The sequence below is a fragment of the Phocoena phocoena genome, chromosome 13 (genome assembly GCF_963924675.1).
Source record: "Phocoena phocoena chromosome 13, mPhoPho1.1, whole genome shotgun sequence".
In the NCBI taxonomy this organism is placed as follows: domain Eukaryota; kingdom Metazoa; phylum Chordata; class Mammalia; order Artiodactyla; family Phocoenidae; genus Phocoena; species Phocoena phocoena.
In genome coordinates, this window is record NC_089231.1 from 52,289,192 (window position 1) to 52,312,056 (window position 22,865).

Consider the following 22,865-nt stretch of genomic DNA (forward strand, 5'->3'; position numbering starts at 1 on the left):
TAATTAACTTGGACTTTGACTATTTAAATTGGTATTGAGATTTTTAAAAATGCTATACTGATAGGATTGGTTAACTAAAATAGCATTGCTTTATGTGGCCTTGTATAACTGATTCTGGATACATCTAGAAGCTAGTTTTTCATCTTGGAACACAGTTGAAAGTCAGTATGTATCAATTAAAATGATGACATCAAATGTCAGACCCGGGAGATTTTTATAATTTTACTACCTACTAATAAAAATGATTAGCAAGTCCTAGATTTATCATGAAAGTGGCTCATGAGATACCTGAAGCCTTGCAAGTTTCAAAAGCCTGTGTCAAAGCAGATCCCATGTCAAAGGAGATTCCATGTCAAAGCAGGCCTTTGGGCTCTCAGGGTACTAAGAGTTGCAGCCATGATTGCTAGCTGATGCTCCAAAGACTGAAGCTGAAGCTTGTGTGTGTGTGTGTGTGTGTGTGTGTGTGTGTGTGTGTTTAACACTGTTTGGCCCATGTTTTTTATTATTTAACACCAAAGTATTTAAAATCATTTAAAAAATTCACAAGAGTGCAGATAAAATTTTTAATGTGTAATTTCACATCTTTAACATTTTCCTAAGTAAATCAGTGGTTTGAAGTCCTGGAGTAGGTATATAATTAGGCTGCATATTAGATGGCCTACTGCAGTTTGCAAAATAAAGGACATTGCAATGTAAATGCTGCGGAGCCACTAAAGTACTGTCAGGGCACCTGCATACACCCACTGTGGGGCTCAGGAGGAGATATCAAATAGAGGAAGTGAAGGGTTCATGACCTAGGTATCCCCTTACCCTAAAGCTCAGAAAACCTTCCAGGGAGGTCCAAGTTACTACCTGAATGAAAGGAAGCAGTTTGGGACTACATCAAAGGGATGGAGCTGGAGAAGAAAAAAATGGGTGTAGGGGCAGTGATAAACAAGATAAAAAGGCTAAGTGGAAAATAATTGTCTAACACAATGGCTACATTTGCATTCCAGATGGTAGCTGCACTTTCAGAAAGGTGGCTTGGCCTGACTCACAAGGGAGGTACCCATGGCACAGCCCTTGGACAGTCTGCCTACATCAACTACTTTGGAGACTTTAGGACCATTATGGCACTGGACACCAGGTGGAGCAATTTATCTCTTCTAGGACCCAAAGAAGCAAAGCCAGCAGCAAGGGAGGCTAGATCTGAGAGAAATAGGGGGGAGAAAAAGAAATAGGAAAGAGAAGGAAAGGAGTAGGAAAGAAATGGAGGAGAGGAAAGGGAAAAGCCATAGAGAATGGGGTTGAAGAAAAAGAATGTTAGACGTGAAAGAGGGGAAAGTAAGAGGTGGATAAATGTGAGAAAGTGGGTAAGAAAGGAAAAAAGTATGTTCCAAAAAAGAATAAAAATCGTCGCCATCAAATGATTATTGAAAATTGCTTACCCAGCCGCACGAGATACTGTATTGTCAGAAGAATCATGTTTTCCACACTCAGGAGTTGGCTGCCAGTCAAACCTAACTGTTCCAAATCTTTGTTTTCCAACTGTGGAATCTTGTAGCAATTCACCAGCAGAGGACTCACAACAATGTCACCAACATTTCCATAGAAATAGGGTAAAGTGCCATAGCCTGCCCCAATAGAAGCAGGTCAGTAAAGTTCAACATTTCTTTTTGAGGTCCAACCAGGTATATTTGCTCAGCTAGGATCAACGATGCTTAACAAAGTTCCCTGCCCTTTGAGATGGTTACCAAACAAATCACTCAAATATATCAATCCCAGGGAATTCATGCAAATGCTCTAAATTCTACCCTTTCATTAAATCAGAAGAACAGGAAGCAAAATACTCTAATTATATTAATACTCAAACTATATTATATAAGAGACATGTTAATATTATATCTCTGACATAGAGGACTGATGAGAGTTTGCAGAAACATCTCTGTACCCTTTGTAAAACTGCAAGAATAAAATGTTTTCAGATAAAATTCCTGATCAAGTTTCTTTCCAGAAAAGAAGTCAGAAAACAAACAAACAGACAAGCTAAAATAACATGTGTCACTTCGTGAGGTTTTCTTTTAAAACGTTTTAAGCTAAATTCATTGATCAATAGCAATATTCTTCCAGTTGCAGGGACTTGGAGGTTCTTACTCTTTTGGCTGTCTTAGCCATTTTTGTTGTGTTCTCTTCCTAATTGTCAGTAAACAGCCTTAAATCATCTTAGAAGTAGATAGGACACAGATGTGTTGAAAATACACCCTGTATTGGTGGTAAGGTGAAGAGAACAGTCCCTCTGTGAGTCTTTCTAAAAGGCAGACACCAAAGGGTCCTCATGTTTTATGTATCTTTCCAAGGCTTAGTTGCACTGTGCATGCAATTCAAATGTTCAGTAAGAACTTCCTGACTATATGGAATTTAAACAACTGGGATTCCCCCTAGTGCCTATAGGTCCAGGAGCAGTGGATAGGGCAGTCTGATAAAGAACAGGGCTCAAAGCGAAACCATCCATGTCTGGCTCAAGCCAACTGCAAGAAACAGATAACACCTCACATAGACATACCATAAAGATCTAGTGGGCTTAAACACCCTATCTGTTTAGTCCCGAAGGTAAAGCCGGCAGTCTTCTTCTTCTGGCCTAGGCTAGCCCCCTGACGAGGGCACTCTTGATGTGGGTATGAAAGGCTCTAAATTAGTCATGGAATCTAGGGACCCCTACATTTCTACACCTCCACTTATAGAGAGCTTGGAAAGGCTCTCACTCCTAAATGCTTCCCCATGGTTTAGATCTGCAGCTCTGGGGCCTCTTGGTTCTCCCAAGTGGGGCCTCTTTGCTGGCTCAGTTTGTTCCTTTTCTCTGCCGTTTGGCTCCCTTTGACTGAAATGAGCCCTCCCCAACCTTGTCTGCTCTCATCCACCCCTCAGCTCCCCAGCTGAAACATCACCTCTGAGATGATGGAGAGTTTGGCTGTGAACCTCTAGACTGCCCCACTAAACAGTGCTCCTTGTGGGCAAAAAGACTTTGCCTTATTCCCAACTTCTAGTCCCATGTTTAGGATATCATGAAGGAGCTGATCAATAAGTGCTTAAAGAATTAATAGATGGATCAATGAATACCTTCATGAACACATGAATAGACACGCAGTGAAATGGAGGATTGTTCCTAGATTCCAGCAGACACAGGCAACTTGGAATTCCTTTCCTTACCTATCAGGATTACTGGTCTAACTCCTGAGTTACTCAGCAGATTTTCAGGAACAATTACAGTTTCCCCTGCAGGAATGGGTCGAGGTTGTAAAATTCCAGTTAATGGGGTCTGTGGAACTGGGGCAGATAAAAGGGACTCTGGAAAAAAAGTTGTTTGACAAGAAGGATTAGATAGGAAGGATAAATGAAATATAGTTGAAATCAACACAGCGTTATTACTTTTAATATGCAAGTTTTATAAGTCTAATGGCTTTTTTATTAAAGTAATTTGTGTTTATTGTATAAAATAAGTGAGAAAAACAAACAAAAATATCAACCATTATCAAATCGTCTGGAGATAACTACTATTTAGCATTTTGGCAGATTTTCCTTCTAGTTGTTTTTCCACATACAGTATTTTGGATTCTGTTTTGTATTTTATCTCCCCCACCCTAGATTATCAAGGCATATCTACTCATTACAGAAAATGTGAAAAGTATAGAAAAGTGAGAATAAGGATAAATTCATCATTAATCAGTACTACCTAGAGGCAACCACAGTAACATACCGGCATAATTCTTTCTGTATTTATCATTTCTCTGTAGATTTTAGAATCATTTTTTAAACAAATGTAAATTTTTAAAGAACCCCATCTATGTCTTAGAATTGGTATATTTACATTTGTCTGTGTTTCATACAGCAAGGTAGATGAGCATTTGAACATTTAATTGTAAGTACCAAACGGCCACAGCTTGGATATTATAAAGGAGAACCAGTTGGTTTTTCAGAATTCTAGTCACAGACTGAACCACCCAATTCAGAAATAATACTTATAGGTCATATAACGAACCAGATCATAGGAGGATACATCAAATACCACTATTGGCAAAGCAAGTTCATTTACGCTCTATAATGGTGGATTGGTAGCATCACGCCCTACATAAAGAGTGGTTTATTGATACTATAGTGTAAAACAAAGACAGATGGTGAATCAAGATCTTTTGTGATGGTACATGTGCTTATAGGGATGGCAGATGTGATGGGGACAAAATATTAGCTGCTATAGTACTGGACACAAAAGTTAGTTAAGGAAATTTATTTTCAAGGGTTCATGGAAAGAACGAGAGTAGCAGATACCTTTGTTAATTTAAGGAAACTTAAAACCCATCTTCTGTTGAAATCTTACCAGTTCTTGAAAGAGGGCGAACTGCAGGAATAGGTACAACTAAACCAGATTGGGGGACAGGTGACCCAGGATACCATCCTCGGTGTCGTTTCTTTGGTGGTCCAGAAATGAACATGGTAGCTGAATACAAAAAGAAAGATGAGCCTTGTCCTTAGTAATGGAAGAAGGGAAAGAAGCCAAAGTAACATAGGACCTTTACTATGATTATACTCAGAAAGTTGAAGTCACTTTTCTAGACGTAAAGATAAAGTTAGAAAAAGTCACACACTAACAGCACTAACAGCTGCAGGCTGTTTTACAATGTACCATTTCACCCAGATTATTTCATCTGATTCTATCAACAACCCTGTGAAGTTGTAGGACAACTACTTTGTTATACCCATTCTGTAGATGGTGAAAGGAAGGCTCACATTTACCCAGTGTCACACACAGAGAGGAACTTTGAACCCTGCACTTTGGTCATCAAAGCCCATGGCTTTTCAAGACCCTTCTTATATATTTGTTTCAATGTTATTTCCTCGGTAGGCCCACCCTTGTAGAATCACCAAGATATGTTAATCATAATTGTTCATACCAATCATAAATTTTCAAAACATTGTACGAGAAGCTAAGGAAAAACTGGGAGTGTGCTGCCAGATAATTAATCATTCCAAACTCTCTGGAGCACTTCTTCCATAATTAAGTGTTATTTCAAAACTCTAAGATGGGTATTGTACCTTGGTCTCCTGAGGCAAAGCTAGGTCTTGGTGACAAAGAGTAATTCCCTGGGCGGGCTGGAGTGGAGCTAGACGCACTGCTCTTTCCTCCATGGCTACTGTTTCCATTAGCAGCATCTGTGGTACACAAGAGGAGCCACTCAGAACAGAGTCTGGGCAGGACACTGCTTTCTGTGATGCTGCAACCATATGACAAACCTCACATAGGATTCAAAGAAATCCAACTGACAGAACAGCCCAGTTGTACGGAGCCAACTACAACCATCTGAGTAGTACTTTAACTAACATGAAATGTCACCCAAAATAATTTTCTAGTACCCCAAGAGATCTTTTAGAATTATTTTCAGTGAAGTCTTTGGAGATGGTGGGTAGAAAACTTTTTTTTTTCTTACCTTTTATCATGGAAAATTTCAAACATATATAAAAGCAGAGAGAATGGTATATAAACTATGTACCCATCACCCAGCTTCAACACTTACCAACATGTGGCCAATCCTGCTTTACATATACTCCCTATCTTCCCCCCCCACCCACAGACACACATATGGGCTCTGGATTATTTTGAAGCAAACTCATTTGTCATATCATTTCATCCATAAATACTTTTGTATGTGTTTCTAAAAGAAAAGGACTCTTAAAAAAACATAACCGTGATCTTTTTTATACTTAAAATTAACAATGATCAATAATTTCTTAATATCAAATATCCCATCAGTATTCAAATTTCTCCCAATCAGCTCAGAAATGGCTTTTTACATTTCTTGTTCAATCCGGGGTTCAAAAAATATCCACACACTGAATTTAGTTGCTATGTCCCTTAAACCTCTTTTAATCTATAGAATTCTTCTTCTTTTTCTTTCTAACAATTAATTTGCTGAAAACCTGGCAGAATTTCTCATTTCCTGTATTTTGCTGATTGGATATTCATGGTGCCATTTGATGTCTCCTCTAATTCCTAAACTAATCATTAGATATAGATGTTTGCTCAGATTCAAGTTTGATTTTTTTGGCAAGAGTATCTCATAAGTCCTATTGTATACTTCCATTAAGAGGCACATAATGACCAGTTTTCTCTTTTCCTGGGATGTTAAGATTCAGCAGTGGGTTTAAGAGTTGTCAGCCTAATCTTCAAGTTACAAAGTTGTTCATCAGCCTCTCATCTGATGGTTTTAGCAATCATGATTACTGCCAAGATCCATAATTTCATTAATTTTTCTTCTATGCTGTAAAAACTTGGACTCAGTTTGTTCCAGTCTGTAATCTAAACAGAAGGCAGATTCTGCAAGAATTGTTGGACCAGAGTAAGAACAAAAGTGGTCTGGATAAATTATGATACCTAACTATTGGAAAGTTTCCAAGAACGATAGGTTCTCTTTCTCTTTATTTTTCTTCTACCTCTCTGACCATTTCTTTTTCTTAAACACTGAAATTTTCTACGGGTCTGCTTTTAGTTCATAGCTTGCCTTACCCTACATTTCTCCTTGGCTGACACTATTTACATGGTGATTTTAACCATATGCTGGTGGCTCAACTTTATACCATTAGTCCTGTTTTCCTCCTACGATAAATTAAATTACCGTTGAGTAGCGCCACTTGGATGCCTGATGGGTATTTCAAACTCATCATGTCCAAAATTGAACTCACAATCTCTTCCTGGGGAACCTGCTCCCCTTGCTGTATTCCCTATCTCAAGCAATGGTACTAACCATTAGCCCAGAAAGATGGACGTCAACTGAAACCCATTCTTCTGTTTTACGCTCCCATTAATCAGTCAAGTCTGCTCATTTTACATCCTGAGTAGTTCTCCAATCTGTCTCCTCCTCTCCAACCTATTTTCACCCTGGTCAAGGACCTCATCATTTCTCACCCAGACTATTGAATGACCTGCAACTTGTATTCCCAATGCTTTCTTTTTGCTGCCAAAATGATCTAGCTTAAGTTAAAATAAGACCATATCACTCCCCTGTGCCATAAGTTATAGAGTGAAATCCATACTTCTTATCCTGACCTCCTATGACCTTTCCCTTTTCTGCCTCTTGCTCACCTCCTGCTACTCCCTGAGTTTTACATTGTATGTTTCTAACGAGTTCAAACTGCTGGAAGTTCCTGCACATGTCATGCTGCTTCTTTCCTTTCCTTTTCCTTTCAAGCTTTGCTCCTGCTTTTCCCTGAATTTGAAATGTCTTTCCCCTATTCCCTGACCAGGGTTTGAACCCACGCCCCCTGCATTGGAAGCGCGGCATCTTAACCACTGGACCACCAGGGAAGTCCCCAAGAACCCGTTCTCAATTACTCCCTAAAATGCTGGGCTAACCCCCCCTCCTCTGTGCTCCCCTAGGATATTATGTATTTATTGCAGTACACTGAAAATATCTTCTTTTAGGTTGATCTCCTCTGCAAGGTTACAAGTACATTAGAGGTCAGGGACTGAGCCTTATTTATCTTAGTATCTATCCCCAGTTCCTCAGTATAGCAGGTATCCAAGAAATTTTTATTGAACAGAATCAACCTGCTTTGTCTCCCCTGTGTGCCAAATGTCATTCACTGACTCTTCTGGATGTAACACAGAAAACACAAAGCTTTGTATAAATGTGCGTTATAGTAGACAGCCCCACTTTTGCCTTCAACTGGCAAAGAAGGAGCTTCTGTTTTCTTCTACCAAATTGTCAATTAAATTTCACACAAGTCTTTTATGGACTAGGTATTTACCAAATAAATATAAGTGAGGAGGGCTTCCCTGGTGACACAGTGGTTAGGAATCTGCCTGCCAATGCAGGGTACACGGGTTTGAGCCCTGGTCCGGGAAGATCCCACATGCCATGGAGCAACTAAGCCCATGTGCCACAACTACTGAGCCTGCATGCCACAACTATTGAAGCCCGTGCGCCTAGAGCCCGTGCTCCGCAACAAGAGAAGCCACCGCAATGAGAAGCCTGTGCACCGCAACAAAGAGTAGTCCCTGCTCGCCACAACTAGAGAAAGCCTGTGCTCAGCAACAAAGACCCAACACAGCCAAAAATAAATTTAACATAAATAAATTTAAAAAATATATATAAGTGAGGAAAACATCACCTGCAGCAAAAGTCTTCCCTACAACCTGTAAAGATAAAGCCAGTGGCTTCACAACATTCTTATTCCAGGTCAGGTCCTGAGCTCCACTTAAATTGATTGCAGAATTAGCTGGACTGAGAACCGGCGAATCTTTAAAATGAAAGAGGTTGTTCAAATTAGAAACTATATATGCAGGAAGGAAGTTAATTCAACAAGAGTGAGCTGAGAGAGACTATAGTAGACTATAGAATTTCAGTTTTTCCCTTGATCTATTTTAAGAAAGTCCATTTCTCTGTACATAGGTTTTATTTTCTTTTTTATGTATTTAACAAACACTCACCAGGGGGTACTACGTGCTAGGTGCTAGTTTTAAGTTTAAGCACTTTAAATATATCAGTTCACCTAATTCCTATATGAACTCAATGAGGCTGGTACTATTACCTTAAATAATGGTAGCCATGTAACTTGGTCATATGATGTGGCATCAAGGATATCATCATGTGCCATAGTAAAACTGTCTCCACAGTTTCCCTTAAAGCCATATTTTAATGAGATATATTTATCTCTATCCAGATAAGTTTGTCATTTGAAAAATGTCATGTAAGCTAAGTCATTGCAATTTAGGGGAAAGAACTTTTCTCTGAAGAAAAGTTGCTTTAATATTTGGAATAAACTAGAATTTTTCCTTATGTAATACCAGAGACATCCAAAAGAAAATTCTTATTTGGCAGAAAAACCATATGCCATTTCAGAGGCAGGTTATGGGAGAGATAAAGCTCCAGGCAACTAGAAATTTCTGAAATGAATATAATAGACCCCAAATCCCTGACTCTACACCAACAGAACAGCTTAATCAGGTAACACAGGACAGTGTCAAAGGGACTGTTAAAACTCTGAGAGTTTGAAAAACTCTGAGAGTATCCTGTTCTAAAGCGCAGGATACTGATGGTGCTACATTAGAAACTATCTAAAATATTAGTGCTCATGCCACAATGTGATTCCTGATACATCTGATCAGTGCTTATCATAAGAACTCAAAAGACTGAAATGGTTCCCTACTGGCTCAGAAGAGTTATGTGCCTCTCTGAGGGACTGACTTACATCAGGGAGTGATTTTAAGGTCTACAGGAAGAATAGAGGCCAGCAACTACTCATAAAAACATTATATAGGGCTTCCCTGGTGGCGCAGTGGTTGGGAGTCCGCCTGCCGATTCAGGGGACGCGGGTTCGTGCCCCGGTCCGGGAAGATCCCACATGCTGCGGAGCAGCTGGGCCCGTGAGCCATGGCCGCTGAGCCTGCACGTCCGGAGCCTGTGCTCCGCAACGGGAGAGGCCACAGCAGTGAGAGGCCCACGTACCGCAAAAAAAAAAAAAAAAAACATTATAAAGTACAGGAAACTGAAGACAACCTGAGTTTTTCAGGTATTAACAGAGAATCTTACAGGACAGGAATCCCAGGTAAGTTTGACATATCACTACACAGGTTGGTTATTACGTTTCAGGTCACAAATATGTTGTTTGGTGCAAGACTAGTAGCTTACTATACTAGTTTATACCTAAAATTTTAGCATATTTCTAACAGTCCAGGTAAGCATACAGGTGAAATCTGGTTAGCAAATTATAAAGGGTGGTAACCTTTTCAAGTCAATGAATTCAAATTAGCACAAACAAATATTTAAATAATAACAAAAGTGTACAAAATCAATGTACAGAAATAAATCTTCCTATATAAAAACAATGAACAACAGATAAAAGGCCTAGGAATAAGCTTAATAAGAAATGTACACAACTATATGAAGAAAAATTTATCATATTTCTTATATAATGTCTGGGATTTGTTGTAAAACATTGAGGGAGGGAGGGAGAGAGACAGTAATACTGAAAATATGGCCATGTGTTCATAATTATTTAAGCTGGGTAATAGGTCCACAGTGATGGTCTGCGATATTATTCTCTCTATTTTTAACGTTTCTTATTAAAGATTTTTAAAAATTAAAAATTTTTTCTGAAGACCTTGAAAATAGGCCTGTACAAACATTAAGACAACCATGTTTCAGATCAGAAATATTCAATGCCAAAAAAATGCCAATCAATCTAATTTAATTCATATATTTAATATGATCCTAGGAAAATACCAACAGGTTTAGATATTATTAGAATTACTATTAGAATTATTAGTAAGTAAGCAAATTGTTTAAGTAAGCAAACTGATGTAATGTTGATATGAAAAAAATAAGCATGCAAGAATAGCAAGAAACATTCTGAAAAATAAGAGAAATGACAAGAGGCTAACATGATGATATAATAAGACTTATAAAACCACAGTCTATAAAATACTGTGGTCCTAGTGCATTAGTAGACAAACAGAACAATGGAAGAAAAAAGACAGTAAGAAGCAGATGCAAATACACATAAGAATTTAGTATAAGATAAAGGTAGCAGCCTAAAGCAGCAATGAAGATGAACCATTCAATGAACGGTGCTGTGGCAATTGGACATATAAGAAAAAAATTAAGTTGGATCTACAACTTACACCAAGTACCAAACAAAATCAAATGGACCAAAAGTAGAAACTTAAAAACTGAAGATACAGAAATAATAGGAGAAAACATGGGAGAGTCAATTATCACCTTGAAACGGAAAAGGCGAAACTATTGTTCAAAATGCAGAAGCCATAAAAAATTTATGTATTCAGCTACATAAAACTTAAAAAATTCTGTATGACAAAGCACACTATATATGCAAACAGTAGCTAGAAGAGAGCTGGAGTGACGATACTAATACCAGAAAAAATAGACTTTAAGAAAATATTATTACTAGAGAAGAAAAAGGACATTTTATAATGATAAAAGTGTCAATCCACCAGGAAGACATAACAATTATAAAAATATAAACATATAAACAACAGAGCCCCAAATTCATGAAGCAAATCCTGACAAAACTGAAGAGAGAAATAGGCAATTTGATGATAACAGTTTGAGACTTCAGTACCCCACTTTCAATAATAGATAGAATAATTAGGGAGACAGTCAAGAAGGAAATAGAAGACTTGAGCAGGACTATAAACCAATTAGATGTAACTGATATCAACAGAACATTCCCTGAACAAAAGCAGAATATACATTCTTTTCTAGTGCACAGGAAACATTCTCCAGGATAGACAATATGTTAGGTGATAAAACTAGCCTCAATAAACTTAAAAGAATTAAAATCACACAAAATACAATCTCTAACCTCAGTGGAATCAAAATCAATAACGAGGAAATTTGAGAAATTCACAAATTTGTGGCAATTAAACAATGCATTACTAAATAACCAATAGATCAAAGAAATCACAAGGGGAATTAGATATCACTTTAAGATAAATGAAAATGAAAACATGACAACTGAAAACTTATGAAATACTGTTTAAAAAGTGCTTAGAGGAATATTTATGGCTGTAAATGCCTATATTAAAAAGGGGGACTTCCCTAGCGGTCCAGTCAGTGGTTAGGACTCAGCACTTTCACTGCCATGGGTCCCTGTTCAATCCCTGGTTTGGGAACTAAGATCCCACAAGCTGTGCAGCATCGCCAAAAAAAAAAAAAAAGGAAGAAAGGGCGGAAGATCTAAATAGATATTTCTCCAAAAAAGACATACAGATGGCCAAAAAGCACATGAAAAGATGCTCAATATCGCTAATTATTAGAGAAATGCAAATCAAAACTACCAAGAGGTATCACCTCACACCAGTCAGAATGGCCATCATAAAAATGTCTACAAACAATAAATGCTGGAGAGGGTGTGGAGAAAAGGGAACCCTCCCACACCGTTGGTGGGAATGTAAATTGGTACAGCCACTACAGAGAACAGTATGGAGGTTCCTTAAAAAACTAAAAATAGAGTTACCATATGATCCAGCAATCCCACTCCTGGACGTATATCTGGGGAAAACCATAATTTGAAAAGATACATGTACCCAATATTCATTGCAGCACTATTTACAATAGTCAAGACATGGAAGCAACCTAAATGTCCATTGACAGATGAGTGGATAAAGAAGATGTTGTACATATATACAATGGAATATTACTCAGCCATAAAAAAGAATGAAATAATGCCATTTGCAGCAACATAGATGGACCTAGACATTATCACACTAAGTGAAGTAAGTCAGAGAAAAACAAATATCATATGATATCACTTGTATGTGGAATCTAAAACAATGATACAAATGAAATTATTTACAAAACAGAAACAGACTCACAGACTTAGAAAACAATTTATGGTTACCAAAGGGAAAGGTACAGGGGGAGGGATAAATTAGGGGTTTGGGATTAACATATGCACACTGCTAAATATAAAATAAATAATCAACAAGGACGTACTCTATAGCACAGGGAACTCTACTCAATATTCTGTAATAACTTAAATGGGAAAAGAATCTGAAAAAGAATAGATATATGTATAACTGAATCACTTTGCTGTAAATCTGAAACTACCATAACATTGTAAATCAACTATACTCCAATATAAAATAAAAATTAAAAAAGTAAATAAATGAAAAGGAAGAAAATCTCAAGTAAAAAGAAGTAAGAAAAGTAAACTAAACCCAAAATAAGTAGAAGAAAGGAAATAATAAAGACTAGAGCAGAAATGAATGAAGTAGGTAATAGAGAAACAATAGTGAAAATTGGCAAAACCAAAAGTTTGTTCTTTGAGTAGATCAACAAAATTGACAACACTTTAGCCAGACTGACCAAGAAATAAAGAGAAAAGATGTAAATTACTAAAATCAAGAGTGAAAAAGAGGGCATTGCCAGCAAACTTACAGAAATAAAAAGAATTATAGAGGAATACTATGAACAATTGTATGCCTTTGTTATGGACTGAATTGTGCCCCTGTCCCCACAAATCATATGTTGAAGCCCTAATCTCTAGTACCTTAGAATGTGACAGTATATAGAGTCCTTAAAGAAGTAATTAAGGTTAAATAAGGTCATAAGGGTAGAGTTCTAATCTAATATGACTGGTGTCCTTTAAAAAAGAGGAAGAGACAACAGGGACGTGCATGCACAGAGGAAAGGCCACGTGAGGATATAGCAAGAAAGCAGCTGGTTATCTACAAGCCAAGGAAAGAGGCCTCAGAAAAAAAAAACACCCTGCTGCACCTTGATCTTGGACTCGCAACTTCCAGAGCTGTGAGAAAATAAATTTTTGTTGTTTAAGCCACTCAGTCTGTGCTATTTTGTTATGGCAGCCCTACTTAACTCATAAAGACATCAAATTAGATGACTCAGATAAAATGGACAAAAAGGAAATACTAAGGAATACACTATAAAACTACTAAAGCTAATACATGAATTAACCAAAGTTGCAGGACACAAGATCAATATACAAGTCAATTGTATTTCTATGTACTTGCAATGAACAACACAAAAATAAAATTAAGATAAAAGTTCCATTTACAATAGCATCAGAAAAAATAACTACTTAGGAATAAATTTAGTAAGAGAAGTGTAAAACTTATACTTTGAAAACTATAAAACATTGTTAGAAGAAATTTTTTAAGACCTAAATAAATGGAAAGACATTCCATGCTCATGGATTGGAAGACTTAATATTGTTAATACAGCAATACTCCTCAAATTGTTCTACAGATTCAATGGATTCAGCAAGCCATACCAAAATTCAAGCTGGTTTCTTTGTAGAAATTGACAAGTTAATTCTAAAATTCATATGGAAATGCAAGGGGCCCAGAATAGCCAAAATAATCTCAAAAAAGAAAAGCAAAGCTAGAGGATTCATACTTACCCATTTTGGAACTTCATACAAAGCTACAATTATCAATCAGTGCAGCATTGGCATAATGAAAGATGTACAGATCATCAGAATAGCATTGAGAATCCAGAAATAAAACCTTACATTTAATGGGCAAATGAATTTTGAAATGAGTGAGTGCCAAGAAAATTCAATGTATTAAAAAATAGTCTTTTCAACAAATGTTATGGGAAAACTGGATATCCACATGCATAAGGATGAAGTTGGACCTCTTCCTCACACCATGTATAGAAATTAACCAAAAATGGATTATAGCTCTAAATGTAAGAGTTAAAACTATAACACTCTTAGAAGAAAACATAGCAGTAAATCTTCATGGCCTTGGATTAGGCAATGGTTTCTTAGATGTGACACCAAAAGTACAAGCAACAAAAGAAAAAAAAATAGATGAATTGGACTTCATCATGATAAAAAAAAATTTGTGCTTCAAAGGACACCATCAAGAGAGTAAAGAGACAACTCATAGAGTGGGAGAAATATTTGTAACTCATATATCTGGTAAAGGACTTGTATCCAGAATGTATAAAGAACTCTTACAACTCAATAATAGAGAGACAAATAACCCAACTGAAAAATGGGCAAATGATTTGCAATAGACACTTCTCCAAAGAAGATGTACAGATAGGCAATTAGCACATGAAAACATGCTCAACATCATTAGCCATTGGAGAAACACAAATCAAAACCACAATAAGATACTACTTTACACCCACTAGGATGGCTAAAACAAAACAAGACAGACAATAACAAGTGTTGACCAGGATATGGAGAAATTGGAACCCTCACACATTACTGGTAGGAATGTAAAATGGTGCAGCCACTTTGGAAAATAATTCCTCAAATGGATAGACACAGAGTTACCATATGACTCAGCAATTCCACTCCTAGCTATAAAATGAGAGGGAAGTGAAAACACATGTACACATGGGTACAGACAAAAATCTGTACCCAAATGTTCATAGCAGCATTATTCATAATAGCCCCAAAGTAGAAACAACCTAAATGTCCATCAACAAATAAATGGAAAAATAAAATATGGTATATCCATAAAATGGGATATTTCAGCAGCAAAAAGGAATGAAGTACTGATACATGCTACAACATGGATGAACCTTGAAAACATTATGTCAAGTGAAAAAAGCCAGTCACAAAAGGCCATATGCTGTAAGCATGCAGTCAGAAAGCACAGTTAGGCATTAGGTAAGGTCAGAGTTAACTTTCCAAAATGTAAATCCTTTTATGTTATTCCCTAATCTTTACCACCTTGCACATGCTTCTATTCTTGAATTTATCAGGTATGGTGACATTGGCATATTCAGCATTTAACACTAGTGGTTTTGATTATCTGGGAGCAGCCCCAATGTCCAAAACGCAATAGCCTGTGATCTTGCTCAGACATGAATCTGAACTGTAGGCTGTTGTGCAGAATCTGGTGCTTAGATAGTGAGTAAGCAGCTGATTGCCCAGCATCTGTATCTCACCAAGGCCTGATTATCTCTACTAGTGAACTTGTAAGCACTGGAGGATTTGCAAACTTGGAAAATTCCTTGAGCAAGTCACACCTCTATGCTCTATGTTGTAGGAGTTTGTAATTTCCTATTTTTGCCACTAGGTCATGAGCTCCTTGAGGGCATTCCCAGCTCCTGGCACAATGTCAGCCACATCATGGTTAAAGAAATAGAGTGGAAAAAGAGAAGCCAAAATGACTTCCTTATCCTCTTTATGCAATAGTTCAATAATTCTCTGTTAGTGCAAAATCACTGGGGCGGGGGGGGGGGGAACTTTCTAAAAAAGGGAGCAATGTGGGCCTCCCTGGTGTCGCAGTGGTTAAGAATCCGCCTGCCAATGCAGGGGACACGAATTCGAGCCCTGGTCCGGGAAGATCCCACATGCCGCGGAGCAACTAAGCCCGTGTGCCACAATTACTGAGCCTGCGCTCTAGAGCCCACGAGCCACAACTACTGAGCCTGCATGCTGCAACTACTGAAGCCTGCACGCCTAGAGCCCGTGCTCCACAACAAAGAGAAGCCACCACACGAGAAGCCCATGCACCGCAACAAAGAGTAGCCCCCGCTTGCCGCAGCTAGAGAAAGCCCACTCACAGCAACAAAGACCCAACACAGCCAAAAATAAAACAAATAAATAATTTTTTTAAAAAAGGCAGCCATTTAAGTAGCAAGTTGAAAGAATCTGAATTCTGGTTTTCTCACTTAATAACTCTTTTTTAAGAAAACCAAATATTAACCTTTTCTGAGATTCTGATTCATGATCTGCAAAATGGTCCTAAAACCTACCTCTCGGTAGCGATGAACATATTTAGCAAGTGCCTAGAACACAGTAGATATTCAATAAATATTTGTCTTGCTAAATCTTAAGTGTTTTCCAGATGCTTGAGAGCTTAAATCTTTACAAGCTCTCTTTTTGCCCTTGGCACCTGTATTAAACTTAGCCTACATAATTTGCTTCTTTCCTGAGTAAAGTACTCTAGACCTATTTTCACATTCAGACTGCAATTAATGTTCTTCTAATAAGACACAATATTTCTATTAATGCATGCTGAGGCTGCATCATTTATTTGTCAGCCATATTTTACTTTTGACTCAAAAAGTAGTATTTAATTAAAACATGATAATTAAAACACAATTACCCCTATAATTAATGTTAAGTCAGATATCTTCCTAACCTGTTCTTACACTAGTCATGTTTTAAACAGCTTTATTGAGGCATAATTGACAATAAATTGCACATACTTAAGGTATGCAATCTGATAAGTTTTGACATATGTATATACTTGTGAAACCATCACCACAGTCAAAATAGTGAACACATTCAGCACCTCTAAATCTCCTTGTCATCCCTCTTTCCTGTGTTTCCCTTGCTCTAAACAATCACTGATCTGCTTTATTTATTTATTTATTTATTTATTTGGCCATACGGCTTGTGGGAGCTTAGTTCTCCGACCAGGCATTGAACACCGGCTCCCAGCAGTGGAAGTGTAGAGTCCTAACCACTGGACTGCCAGGGAATTCCCTGAGCTGCTTTAGATTAGCTTGCATTTCCTAGAGTTTTACACAAATAGAATGATATTTTTTTTCTTTTGTCTGGCTTCTTTTGAGTGAATTATTGCCTTAATCATTTTGAAATCCATCCATATTGTTATGAATATCAATAGCTCATTACTATTTATTGAGTTGTATATAACAATTTATTTATCTGTTCACCTGGATAAACATTCACCTGGATGGACATTTGGGTTGTTTCCAGTTTTTGGCTATTACAAATAATGCTGCTATGAACATTTGTGCACAAATGTTTGTTGTATATACTCCTTTTCTCTTGGGTAAATATCTAGGAATGGAATGGCTAGACTATCTGGTAGCTGTATGTTTAACTTTTTAAGAAACTGTCAAACTGTTTCCCAAAGTGGTTTTACTATTTTACATTCTCAGCAGTGTACAAGAGTTCCTATTCCTCCACACCCACACCAACCTGGTATAGTCAGTCTTTTAATTTTAGCCATTCTAAGTATGTGGAAAATCCCATTGTTGTTTTAATTTGCATTTTCCCAATGACTAATGGTGTTAAGCATCTTTTCATGTGCTTAATTGCCATCATATACCTTTTGTGCATTTTAAAAATTAGGTTATATTTTTATAATTGAGTTTTGTTTTGTTTTGTTTTGTTTGCGGTATGCAGGCCTCTCACTGCTGCGGCCTCTCCCTTTGTGGAGCACACGCGCAGGCCCAGCGGCCATGGCCCAACGGGGGCCCAGCCGCTCCACGGCATGTGGGATCCTCCCGGACCAGGGCACTAACCCACGTCCCCTGCATCGGCAGGCGGACTCTCAACCACTGCGCCACCAGGGAAGCACTATCATTGAGTTTTTAAAAGTCTTTTTCTGGATATGATTCCTGTATATGCTTTGCAGAGAGTTTCACCCAGGCTGAGGCTTGTCTTTTCTTTCTCTTAACAGTGTCTTCTGAGGAGCAGAAGTTTTAAATTTTAACGAAGTCTAATATATCAATCTGTTCTTTTATGGATTGTGCTTTTCATGTTGTATATAAGAAATCTTTGCCTAACCCAGGTCACAAGTATTTTTTTCTACCTTTTCCTTTAGAAGCTTTATAGTTTTCAGTTTTACATTTAGACCTATGGCCCATTTGAATTATTTTGTATGTGGTATGAGATATGGATTGAAGTTCATGTTTTTTCATATTTATATCCAAGTGTTTCAGAACCACTTGTTGATAAGGTTATCCTTTCCTCACTGTATTGCCTTCTGTCTTTGTTAAAGGTACACACACGTGTGTTTGTTTCTAGACTTTCTATTCTGTCCCATTGATCTATTTGTAGAACATCTTCACACCAGTACCATGCTGTTTTGATTACTGTCACTTTATAATAATCCTTGAAATCAGGTAGTGTTAGCCTTCCAACTTTTACTTTATTTTTTCAGTTGTTCTGGCTATTTTAAGTAATTTGCATTTCCATATGAATTTTAGAATTAGCTTCTCAACTTCTAACAAAAGAAAAAAAAGCCTCTGAGATTTTGGGTTGGACTGTGTTGAATCTATAGGTCAATTTGGAGAAAACTGACATCTTAACAATATTAGTCTTCCAACCCACAAACAAGAGATGTCTCTCCAATTTATTTAGGTCTCCTTTACTTTCAGCATTGTTTCCTAGTTTTCAGGGCACAGTTCTTTCATACCCTTTGTCAGATTTATCCCTAAATATTTCATGGGGTTTTTTTTGTTTGTTTTCTTTTTGCGGTACGCGGGCCTCTCACTGTTGTGGCCTCTCCCATTACGGAGCACAGGCTCCAGACGTGCAGGCTCAGCAGCCATGGCTCACGGGCGTAGCCGCTCCATGGCATGTGGGATCTTCCCGGACTGGGGCACAAACCCGTGTCTCCTGCATTGGCAGGCGGACTCTCAACCACTGTGCCACCAGGGAAGCCCCCCCCTTTTTTTTTCATGTTTTTAATGCTATTATAAATGGTAGTTATTTTAAAAATCTTTATTTCTGATAATGCATTGTTGATATATAGAAGTACAATTGATATTTGTATATTGATCTTGTATCCTGCAATGTTGCTAAACTCACTTAGTAGCATTTTTAGTAGCATTTTTGTAGATTTCTTTGGATTTTCTCCATAGAAAATCTACTATGAATAAAGACAGTTTTACTTCTTCATTTCCAAACTGGATGTCTTTTTTTTTTTTTTTTCCTTGCCTGACTGCACTGGCTAGAACCTGCAGTACAATATTGAACAGAAGTAGTAAGAGCGGACATGCCTATCTTGTTCTGATCTTAGGGAGCGAGGATTTAGTCTTTTATCACTAAGTATGTTAGCTGTGGGGTCTTTTTGCACATGACCATTATCAGGTTGAGGGAGTTCCCTTCTTTTCCTAGTTTGTTAAGAGTCTTTATCAGGAATAAATATTGAATTTTATCAAAGCTTTTTTCTGCATCTGTTGAGATAATAATATGGTTTTAGTTTAGGTTGTTAACATGGTAAATTACATTGATTGGTATTCAAATGTTAAACCAATCATACATTCCTAGGATAAACTCTACTTGGTCATGATATATTATTCTTTTAACATATTGTTGGGTTCAATATGCTAAAATTTTCTTACTAAATTTTGTATTTATTTCATGAAGGATATTGGTTTGAACTTTTCTTATAATGTCTTTGATTTTGGTATCAATGTAATGCTGTCTAGAATGAGTTAGGAAGTAGTCCATTCTCTTCAATTATTTGGAAGTTTGTGTAGAACTGGTATTATTTCTTCCTTAAAGGTGGAATCTACCAGTAAAGCCATCTGGGCCTAAAGGTTTTTTTTTTTTTTTAAGGTTTTTGTAGCTATTTAATTAATTTATTTTTTAACATCTTTATTGGAGTGTAATTGCTAGTGTTAGTTTCTGCTTTATAACAAAGTGAATCAGCTATACATATACATATATACCCATATCTCCTCCCTCTTGCGTCTCCCTCCCACCTTCCCTATCCCACCCCTCTAGGTGGGCACAAAGCACAGAGCTGATCTCCCTGTGCTATGCCACCGTTTCCCACCAACTATCTATTTTACATTTGGTAGTATATATAAATCCATGCCACTCTCTCACTTCGTCCCAGCTTACCCTTCCCCCTCCCCGTGTCCTCAAGTCCATTCTCTACATTTCTGTCTTTAATCCTGTCCTGCCCCTAGGTTCTTCAGAACTTTTTTTTTTTTTTTTTAGATTCCATATATATGTGATAGCATATGGTATTTGTTTTTCTCTTTCTGACTTACTTCACTCTGTATGACAGACTCTAGGTCCATCCATCTCACTACAAATAACTCAATTTCGTTGCTTTTTACGGCTGAGTAATATTCCATTGTATATACGTGCCACATCTTCTTTACCCATTCATCTGTTGATGGACACTTAGGTTGCTTCCATGTCCTGGCTATTGTAAATAGAGCTGCAATGAACATTGTGGTACATGACTCTTTTTGAATTATGGTTTTCTCAGGGTATATGCCCAGTAGTGGGATTGCTGGGTCGTATGGTAGTTCTATTTTTAGTATTTTAAGGAACCTCAATACTGTTCTCCATAGTGGCTGTATCAGTTTACATTCCCACCAACAGTGCAAGAGGGTTCCCTTTTCTCCACACCCTCTCCAGCATTTATTGTTTGTAGATTTTTTGATGATGACCATTCTGACTGGTGTGAGGTGATACCTCATTGTAGTTTTGATTTGCATTTATGTAATGATTAGTGATGTTGTGCATTGTTTCATGTGTTTGTTGGCAATCTGTATATCTTCTTTGGAGAAATGTCTATTTATGTCTTCTGCCCATTTTAGAGGGGTTTTTTTTTTGTCTTGTTTTTTTAGGAAAGATTTTAACCACATTTTCAATGTATTTAATAGATATTGGGCTATTCATGTGTATTTCTTATCATGTAAGCTTTTATAATTTGTGTCTTTCAAGGAAATTGTTCATCTCATCTAAGTTGTCCAATTTATTGGTATAAAACTGTTCCTAACATTCTCTTATTATCCTTTTAATATCTTTCAAATCTACAGTGATGTCACCTCTCTCATTCCTGATATAGGTAATTTGTGTCTTCTCTTTTGTTTTCCTCTGTCTGGTTAGGGCTTTATCAATTTTACTGATTTTCTCAAAGAAGTAGCTTCTGGTTTTATCAATTTTTCCACTGTTTTTCTTTTCTGTTTCACTGATTGCCACTTTGATCTTTATTATTTCCTTTCTTCTCTTTACTTTGGTTTTAATTTTGTCTTCTTTTTCCTAGTTTTTTAAAGTGGAAGCTAAGTTCATTGACTCAAGAGATTTCTTGTTTTCTAATACAAGTTTAGTGCTATAAATTCCCCTCTAAATACTGCTTTAGTGGCATCCCACAAATTCTGATATGTTCTTTTTTCATTTCCATTCCATTCAAAATATTGCTAATTTCCCTTTTGATCGATGGATTACTTATAAGTGTGTTATTTAGTTTTCAAATATTTAGAGATTTTTCAGAAATCTTTGTTATTGATTTCTAGTCCAATTTCACTTTGGGCAAAGAACATTCTTTGTACTATTTGAATACTTTCAAGTGTATTAAGACTTGTTTTATGGCCCATAACCATGATAACATAATTATTTCTGTTCCTCTGTATGTAAAATGTCTTTTTTCTCTGACTTGGTAAATGTTCTATGTGAACTTGAGGAGAATGTATATCTTGCTACTGATGCTTGAAGTGTTCCATAGATGTCAATTGGGTCAAGTGGGTTGATACTGTTGTTCAGATATTCTATATCCTTATTGATTTTCTGTTTACCTGTTCTATCAATTGTTGAGAGAGAAGTACTGAAATACCTAGCTATAACTGTGGATTTATGTATTTCTTAAAATAATTCTATCAGTTTTTGCTTCATGTATTTTGAAGCTCTGTTATTAGGTGCATAAATGTTTAGGATTGCTCTGACCTCTTGAGTAATTGACCCCTTTATCATTATGAGGTTACCTCTTTAACCTTTGGTAATATTCTTTGTCCCAAAATCTATTTTGCCTGATACTAATATAGCCACTCAAGGTTTCTTTTGACTACTGTTAGCATGGTAGATTTAAAAAATACTTTTACCTTTTACCTGTTTGTGTCTTTTTATTTTAATTGTATTTCGTGTAAGCAGCATAGAGTCGGGTCTTACTTTTTTCCAATCTGGTAATATTTGCCTTTGAGTGGGAGTGTTTTTTTTATTATAAAAGATTATTATTATTACTTTCATTTGGCTGCACCACATGGCTTGCAGGATCTTAGTTCCCTGACCAGGGATCAAACCCATGCCCTCAGCAGTGAAAGTGTGGAGTCCTAACCACTGGACTGCTGGGGAATTCTCTAAGTGGGGATGTTTAGATCATTTACATTTAATGTGATTCTTTTTTTTTTTTTTTTTTTTTTTTGCGGTACACGGGCCTCTCACTGCTGTGGCCTCTCCCGCTGCGGAGCACAGGCTCCGGACACACAGGCTCAGCAGCCATGGCTCACGGGCCCAGCCGCTCCGCTGCATGTGATATCTTCCTGGACCAGGGCACGAACCCGTGTCCCCTGCATTGGCAGGCAGACTCTCAACCACTGCGCCACCAGGGAAGCCCTAATGTGATTCTTGATGTGGTTCGATCTGAGTCTTTCATCTTGCTATTCATTTTCTAACTTGTTGCATCTATTTTTTGTCTCCCTTTTCCTCTTTTCAGCCTTCTTTTGGGTTAATTAAGTATTTTTATGATTCCATTTTATCTTTCTTGTAGCTTATTAACTATAACTCTTGGGTTTTTTAGTGGTTGATTTAGGGTTTATAGTATATATCTTAACTTATCACAGTCTAACCTCAAGTGGCATTATACAACTTCATGGATATATAGTACAAGAATT

At 37.2% G+C, this 22,865-nt stretch overlaps 1 protein-coding gene across 3 annotated transcripts in view; it reads right to left on the minus strand.

Moving 5' to 3' along the window:
- GREB1L (GREB1 like retinoic acid receptor coactivator) overlaps positions 1–22,865 on the minus strand; it is a 118,905-nt gene that overhangs the window by 61,704 nt on the left and 34,336 nt on the right. For 2 of the 3 annotated variants that reach the window (XM_065889720.1, XM_065889719.1), the window contains exons 6-9: positions 5,068–5,184; positions 4,352–4,471; positions 3,187–3,324; positions 1,428–1,613 (exon numbers count right to left, since the gene is read on the minus strand). In XM_065889720.1, coding sequence (XP_065745792.1) covers positions 1,428–1,613; positions 3,187–3,324; positions 4,352–4,471; positions 5,068–5,184 — 561 coding nt within the window. Of the gene's footprint in view, positions 1–1,427; positions 1,614–3,186; positions 3,325–4,351; positions 4,472–5,067; positions 5,185–8,139; positions 8,269–22,865 lie in introns of all 3 variants that reach the window. The other variant, XM_065889718.1, reaches the window with a different exon arrangement.